At 47.2% G+C, this 7,980-nt stretch overlaps 1 protein-coding gene across 2 annotated transcripts in view; it reads right to left on the bottom strand.

Annotated features, from left to right (window-relative positions):
* LOC133543466 (receptor expression-enhancing protein 6-like) overlaps positions 1-869 on the bottom strand; it is a 2,450-nt gene extending 1,581 nt beyond the window's left edge. Inside the window, exons 1-4 of one of the 2 annotated variants that reach the window (XM_061888037.1) lie at positions 627-869; positions 381-474; positions 175-313; positions 1-103 (exon numbers count right to left, since the gene is read on the bottom strand). The exon at positions 1-103 is cut by the window's left edge and continues 66 nt beyond it. In XM_061888037.1, the coding sequence (XP_061744021.1) occupies positions 1-103; positions 175-313; positions 381-474; positions 627-759 (469 nt within the window). In that variant the 5' untranslated portion in view covers positions 760-869. The remainder of the gene's footprint in view (positions 104-174; positions 314-380; positions 475-626) is intronic. The other variant, XM_061888039.1, reaches the window with a different exon arrangement.
* Positions 870-7,980: the final 7,111 nt, after the last annotated feature.

The raw sequence follows: 7,980 nt of genomic DNA, 5'->3' as shown, positions 1-7,980 counted from the left end.
CGGTGGCCTCGTGGCGCAGGAAGATGGGCCGGACCACGCGGTCGTAGATGACCCGCGATCCGTTCCAGGACATGGGAGCCATGCACCACAACAGGAAGAGACACTGCTCGGACAACGGGGGAGTACAAATGAGAAGGCGTGGAAGAGAAAGCAGGTCAACGTGACGGCGGCCACCTTGAAGGCGTAGTAAAAAGGGAACCAGTAGAGGAAGATGTCGGAGAAGAACTCTCCCAGGCTGAAGACGCCATACACCACCCAGTAGGTCAACCATTTTGTGTCATCTTCTTTGCTGGGACTCTCGATGGCTTTGACTCTGCACACACACACACCTGACGCTACTTCCTGTCTGAAATGTGAGGGATAGACCAGAGAGAACTCACGAGAAGTACGCCGGGTACACAAAACCAATCAGGTTGCAGACCAGCGAGGCGCCGTAGCCGTAGACCAGGTAGAGTCCCGTCGCTGACACAGCACCTGAAGGCCACACATGACTTTACCTAGCTTAGCATGTGGGATTAGCATGTCCACACTATGGCCGCTAATGTGTGCGTGTGTGTGTGTGTTTGTGTTCAGCAGATTAACTGAATCCTCTGGTGAGCTCAACGCAACACAACATACTGCAGTACCCGCGGCAAGGATCTTCTTCTTGATGCCAGTCTTCTCTTCCAACTTCCCCAGGAAGTCTGTGACCACGTTCTTCTCGTTGAGGAAGTTCTCTGCTCGCTCCTTGAGCGAGCAGAGGAAGGTGAGCAGGCCCATGTCCGCAATGGCACCCGAGTGCAGGCTGCAGGCGAGAGGAAGACAAGGGCAGGGACTCAGGACTAATCCTTCACGTCCACCTGCTGCCCGCAGGGGGAGGAGACCAGGCAGGAAAGGGCGCAGTCTTCTGCTACTAAGTATGCGTCGTATTTCATTTTAATCAATAATCAAACCAGGCAATTCCTGGAGGAATGCATGTGAATGCTCCAATGCTGAAGTTCAAGTGAAATGCTGAGAGAATGTAGTATGAATGGAAGAATAGTTTGAATGTTGGAATGCTTTGAATGTTGAAGAGTTTGAATTTCCAGGGAAACCGGAATTTGGTTCCAATCAGGCTGCATATTTTCAAGTTCCAACAATTTGAATCAGGTGGAAAATGTTGGAGTTGTGGAACTTTGAAGAATGCCCCAATGATTTCAATGGGAATGTCGGGAAAAGAGGGATTTTTTTGGAGCTTAGGAAAAAAAGTAGTACAAGTATTTTAAAGGTGGAATGGTTTGAATCAGTTGAAAAATGGACAATTAATTTTGAATAGAAAAATGTCCCAGAATACTTGGAATTCTGGGAATTTGTCAAAGGAAAGCCCACAATTCAGGGGAAGAAGAAGTAGAGGAATTTTGGTGTAGAAAAGCATGCGAGTGAATGCATTCACACATGAAACAACTAGTATGCAGCGGAACATGCTTCAAATGAAAAGATCAAGGAGTATACAAAACATATGCCATCAAATATTGGTTCGATTGAAGTTTCACATCAATTCACGTCCATCATGCAGAGTCTTTAACTTTGCAGCCATTTCTTCCTCTTTTCTTTCGGCCTGCAGCGAAAAGCACAACATTTTCTCTTCAAAAAATGATACATTGCAGGGTTTTCCTTAGATTGCAAACATACCCATGGCGGTAAGTGTGGTGGGGGCGTGGTCAACATGACGCCATTTTATAAATTGCATAATCTGCTGTAAATCATATATTATAATAAATATACACAAACTATTATCTAGCTATAAATATATATTGCTATACGTAGATGTATGGCAATAGATATACATGATATAGATGTACCGGTACCAAAATGTATTTTAGAAGCTGTGTAGTGCCGAATACGATTCATTGGTATTGCGGTACCCGAACCTGGCCGACAGTAAACAGGACCCACTTACGCCGTTTCCACAGTACTAAGTGGGGTCATTTTCACTTGCACTCTATTCTACCTTCTAGAGTTGATAGATTTGTTTGGAATACAGTTCTAATATACAGGTAATTTACAATTAAGTACAGATGTGTTGACACAACTGCAAATGAGATATTCGTACAAAAGCATTTAAGCATAATGTAATTTTGTTAGCATTTCCTCCTGTAAATAACTGTTGGTTCAAATATGACAAGGTCAAATAAAACTGGAACACAAATTATACTGATGTGTATTTCTGGTCTTATCATCCTCTTCCGGACCGAAGGACAACACGGCAGTGCGGCTGGATCAAAAGAGACGTCTGAGACGCTTTACTCAACCAAAAGTTGCTTTACTACAAGCGAGATTCATTATACAGGACTGCAGTACCCCGGAGGAGGTCAGGTCAAGAAAATGAGGCACTCCTAAACTGGAGAAGCCAAACCATCAGTTTTGTATTCCTCCTTCCTGTCTGTGTATGCCAAGTCAGGGGAGCACATCCTAACCATAAAAGGAGATGTTGGTGTGGAAAACAACTGCTTGACATGTAGTCTCTCCTCATGGATAGGGCTATCACTTTTGCATTCCGATGTCCCAATCAGGGCCTCTTTCCCTCAAGAAATGATCCAATCCACCTGGGAATATCTAACTAAGTCATCATAGTAACCATTTAGATGGTCATAGTAACCAATTAGATGACCATAGTAACCAATTAGATGACCATAGTAACCAATTGGATGACCATAGTAACCATTTAAATGATCATAGTAACCATTTAAATGATCATAGTAACCATTTAGATGATCATAGTAACCAATTAGATGACCATAGTAACCAATTAGATGAATATAGTAACCAATTAGATGATCATTGTAACTGTTGCTACTAGTAATTATTATAATTTGTTTTATTTCTCTAAAAACAGAATACGTTAAGTTCATAAAAGGGAATTTAAATCAAAATGTATAAACGTTCATAAGAAAGCTTTATTTAAGTTACTATAGTTAAAAATGCAATTTCATGCCTTTTTGTTTGGCTTTGTGGGCATGTGTTTGTTTTGAAGTGTCTCGATTGGTCTGTGAAGGGATATAAGGAAGCTACTTCCGGGTATGAGGAAAATCTGTTTGATGCAATGAGAAGGGATAAAGAGAGCGACTGATGGTAACAAGGACTAAAAAGTGTCACAAGGACGTTCAGCGTTTGGGCTATGACAGCCAGAAGATCACAATTTCCTCCTAAAGGAAGCATGCAGGCCAACGAGGTATTTGTCATTTATGTTTGTATTTTACTTCGGTAAAATGTTTGAGCCACATGCTGTGCATGTTATTTTTACGTTTGTAACGTGCTTTATTTTATTAACAGTTTTCACGGTGAATTGAAGGGAAAGAAAGCCTTCAAGAAAGCCATTGTGTCAGTGCTATGTGGAGGGAGTTACAATCATAGTAACCAATTAGAGGATCACAGTAAACATTTAGATGAGCATAGTAACCAATTAGATGATCATAGTAACCAATTAGAGGATCATAGTAAAGAGTTAGATGAGCATAGTAAGCATTTAGATGATCATAGTAACCAATTAGAGGCCCACACAGCAGGAGACTCCTATACGGATCCGTCTTCAAGTCGCCCAACACGCGTTACTGTCACATTCGTTTTGGCTCTGCCTAGAGAATCCGCTCCGCCTCTGAAAATTGTACGGTCAGACAGCGGATCCTGAGCTGACCCGTGTCTGACCCGCGTACGCGGCAAACTAAAGGGGTGTGCGCCTACCAATGTCTGATCCCGGACGTGGACACGCCTGGGTGCGTGAACTAGCTAGTTCAAGCTACGCGCATGAGCCAAGATCGATCATTGCTGTACTTTCTTTGCTGAAACTCGACGAAAGTGTAGGTTTATTGATTTATTGCTACATTCACAGTAAAGATCGGCCTTTGTGTTTCTATCATCACTTATGTATTGTAATGACGTTGTTTGATAGGACTAGCTGTAAAACTTTGTATTCTGTAAAAAAAAGGCTATTTTATTTCAAATGCAATAGCAATTTGGGCAGAATATGTTCTGGTAGTTAAGTAAAGTTTCTTTGCTGTGTATTTTTCTTGATGCGACGCTGTTACAGGATGATTGTATTGACATGCGGCGCCACCCTGTGGCAGCCACGGTGCCCGCACCTATAACTTGTCACTGTGTCACGTGTGTTTACCTCCGTTGTACTTCCTACATGCAGCCTGAATACACGGTACTGAGCCACAGCAGGACTCTTGTCGTCTTTATAATACAACACACACTATAACATGGTGTCAGAAGTCCAAGCAGGATCCGATTATGCCCCACATTCTGTCCGTTGTTGAGACAGTGTGCATTTATCTGTTTTGGTGAGTTTTAGCAGTTTCAGTTAGCCTGTTAGCTTTAGCACCGCGTATGTATAATGGCATCCAACATCCCGCCTCCGGATCCCATGAAGATGGCTGGAGACACTCACGGCAACTGGAAAAACTTCCGAGCATAGTTTGAGGATTATCTGCTGGCGACGGGGCTCAACGAGAAGGAGAAGCCCGTCCAAGCAGCGGCGCTGAGACGGCTAATGGGGAACGGCTGCCTCCATGTTTACAAATACAACCTGGGACTCACTGTCGACCAACAGAAAGATGCCGATGCTATTCTGGAGGCACTGGAGGGATACTTCACCCCCGCGAAGAATGTCACATTCGAGAGGTATGTTTTTGGAAACTTAAAGCAAGAGGAAGGAGAACCCATAGATGCTTTTGTTACAAGGCTGCGAGAAAAGGCTGCCTCTTGTGAATATGGAGCTATAAAAGATGAACTCATAAAGGACAAGCTTGTCCTTGGCATTGCTGATGAGGGCGCCAGACGTCGTTTGCTGAGAGAAAATGATCTCAAATTGGATCAAGCAATCATGATCTGCCGTGCAGCTGAGGTCATGGACAATAAATTAAAGACAATGTCACTGGGCAACTCTGGGCCTGGAGAGAGCATCAATGCCGCGCAGGGGGGACAAAGATATGGACGCAGGTCTGCCGGTAGGTCATCTGAGCCCACCAACACCAGTGCACAGCTCCAGAGAATGACAGACACAGTGGAATGCAAGTACTGTGGTACAAGACACGCACGTGGGCGAGACCAGTGCCCTGCATTTGGTAAATCCTGCCGCTCTTGTGGCACTGCCAACCCTTTCGCCAAAGTATGCATGAAGAGGGGTCAGCACGCACGCCAGTTGAATGCTGTGGATGACCCGTCAACAGGGGAACAGGAGGACAGTGATGAAAGAGATGTGTACATAGCAGAGAGCTTGGGAGCTGTGAACACGCAAAGGAAAAAGTGGTTTGTCAATCTGCCACTGCAACAGGGGGTCCAGAGGTGCCAGCTCGACTCGGGAGCCACCTGCAATGTGATTAGCATGAAGGACAAGATGAGACTGGCGCCCAGAACGCCTCTTCAGAAGAGTCTCACCAGATTGAAGCTGTACAACAGTGAGTGGATGAACTCGCTCGGGTTGTACAGCACACAGTGTGTCATTAGGGGCAGAACACACAAGCTGGACTTTGAGGTTGTGCATACAGGCCAAAGGCCCTTGCTTTCGGGGGAGACATGTGAGAGGCTAGGCCTGATACGATTCACCATTCCTGAGGAGCTAAATAAAGTGGAACACTGCAGGAGGGGAGACCTGACCAAAGAGCGTCTCATCAACACATACCACGACGTGTTCACCAGCCCAGTCGAGTTCCTGCCTGGTGATGTTCATTTTGAGCTGGACAGCAGTGTGGCGCCTGTGCAGTGTGCCCCCAGGAATGTTCCAGTGGCCTCTCAAGGCAGCTGTTAAAGCACAGCTCGATCAATACGAAAAGGATGGACATTTAACCACAGTCACACAGCCCACAGACTGGATTAGCAATCTGGTCATAGTGAAAAAAACGGAAAAATTGAGACTATGCATTGACCCAAAGCCACTCAACCGAGCCCTGAAACGGTCCCACTACCTCATGCCCACTTTAGATGATGTGTTGTACAAGCTGCCAAAGGCGCATATATTCACGCTGGTGGATGCGAGTGATGCATTCCTGCAGTGCCGACTGGATGAGGAGAGCAGCCTGATGACAACGTTCTGGACACCATGGGGCAGAAAACGGTGGCTGAAGCTCCCCTTTGGTGTGTCAGTTGCTCCGGAACTGTAGCAGAGAAAGCAACATGAGCTCCTAGCTGGATTAACTGGGATTGAGCCCATAGCCGATGACATCCTCATAGTTGGCTGCGGGGATACGGACGAGAAGGCCAACCGCGACCATGACACAAACCTCATTTCCCTAATGGACGGATGCAGAGAAGTTAAGCTCAGGCTGAGCCTGAAAAAGTTGCAGTTCCGAGTGAAGGAGGTCCGCTTCCACGGCCACATACTGTCTGCCGAGGGCCTCAAGGCTGACCCTGACAAGATCAGGTTGGTTCTGGACATGCCGAACCCCACAGACGCTAAAGGGGTCCAGCGGTGTGTTGGCTTTGTGAACTATCTTTCCAGATTCATGACCCGCCTGTCAGAGGTATGTGAACCATTGAGGAGGCTGCTAGACAAAGACGTGGCGTGGCACTGGCTGCCAAAACATGATGCTGCCATGAAGGAAATGAAGACACTGGTCACAGCAGTACCGGTCTTGCGCTATTATGACGCCATCAAGCCAGTCACCATACAGAGCGACTCCAGTCAGACAGGCCTGGGCTGCTGTCTGCTACAGGAAGGGCAGCCTCTCACTTTTGCTTCCCGCGCCCTGACCCAGACGGAACAAAACTATGCACAAATAGAAAAGGAGTGCCTGAGCATCGTGTTCGCCTGTCAACGCTTCCACTACTACCTATATGGACGGGGTGATGTGACAGCAGAGACCGACCACCGGCCTTTAGTGTCCATCTTCAGTAAGCCCCTCCTCAGCGCGCCCAAGCGCCTACAGAGCATGCTCCTGACACTTCAGAATTACTGCCTTACGGTGGTGTACAAGCCAGGCCCTGAAATGTACATAAGTGACACGCTTAGTAGAGCCACCACCCCGCCACGGAAGACAGACACACTGTACCGACGAGAAATGGTCTGCAGCATGCAACAGGAGCAGTGTGACGCAGCGGCCATTCAGCAGGCAGACTACCTCAATGTCAGCAGCCAACGCCTGGCACAGATCCGAGCACACACAGAGGAGGATGTGTGTCTCCAAACGCTCAAGGCAGTCGTACTGCGGGGATGGCCAGAACACAAAGAGGAAGCCCCCATACTCATCAGGGACTACTGGGCCATCAGAGATGAAATAAGCGCACAGGATGGCGTGCTTTTCAGGAGCCAGCGCGTCATCATTCCGAAAGCCATACGTCCGGAAATGCTGAGGAGGATCCACTACAATCATGTGGGTGGTGAAGCATGTTACAGACATGCTCGCGATACATTGTACTGGCCCGGCATGCAAGGGGAAGTCAAAGACTATGTACAGCAGTGTTCTGTATGTAACGAGTATGCGCACGAACAACAAAAAGAGACCATGATGTCACACCCGCTCCCCACACGTCCATGGCAGCTGGTAAGCATGGATTTGTACAGCTATGCAGCACAGAACTTTTTGCTCGTGGTGGACCACTACTCCGACTTCTGGGAGATAGACCTGCTCCCTGACTTGTTGGCCGACACCACAATCCGACGAATCAAGGCACAGTTTGCACGTTATGGCGTCCCGGACAGAGCCATCACAGATGGGGGAAGCCAGTTTGCCTGCAGTGAATTCCGGGCATTTGCAAGGGAGTGGAGCTTCGAACATGTCATGTCCTCACCGCGGCACCCAAAAGCTAATGGCAAAGCAGAGTCTGCAGTAAAGATTGTGAAAGGCTTGTGCAAAAAGGCGGACCGTGCCAAAGAGGACCCCTGGAAGGCCATTCTGCATTGGCGAAACACGCCCACTGAGGGCATACATTGTAGCCCAGCACAGCGTCTCATGTCACGAAGGCTGAGAACACTTCTTCCGGTGGCCGACCAGCTCCTTGCACCTCAGGTCATCACAGGGGTTT

This window comes from Nerophis ophidion, linkage group LG26, assembly GCF_033978795.1.
Source record: "Nerophis ophidion isolate RoL-2023_Sa linkage group LG26, RoL_Noph_v1.0, whole genome shotgun sequence".
Taxonomy (NCBI): domain Eukaryota; kingdom Metazoa; phylum Chordata; class Actinopteri; order Syngnathiformes; family Syngnathidae; genus Nerophis; species Nerophis ophidion.
This window is presented reverse-complemented; position numbering and strand designations above follow the sequence as displayed.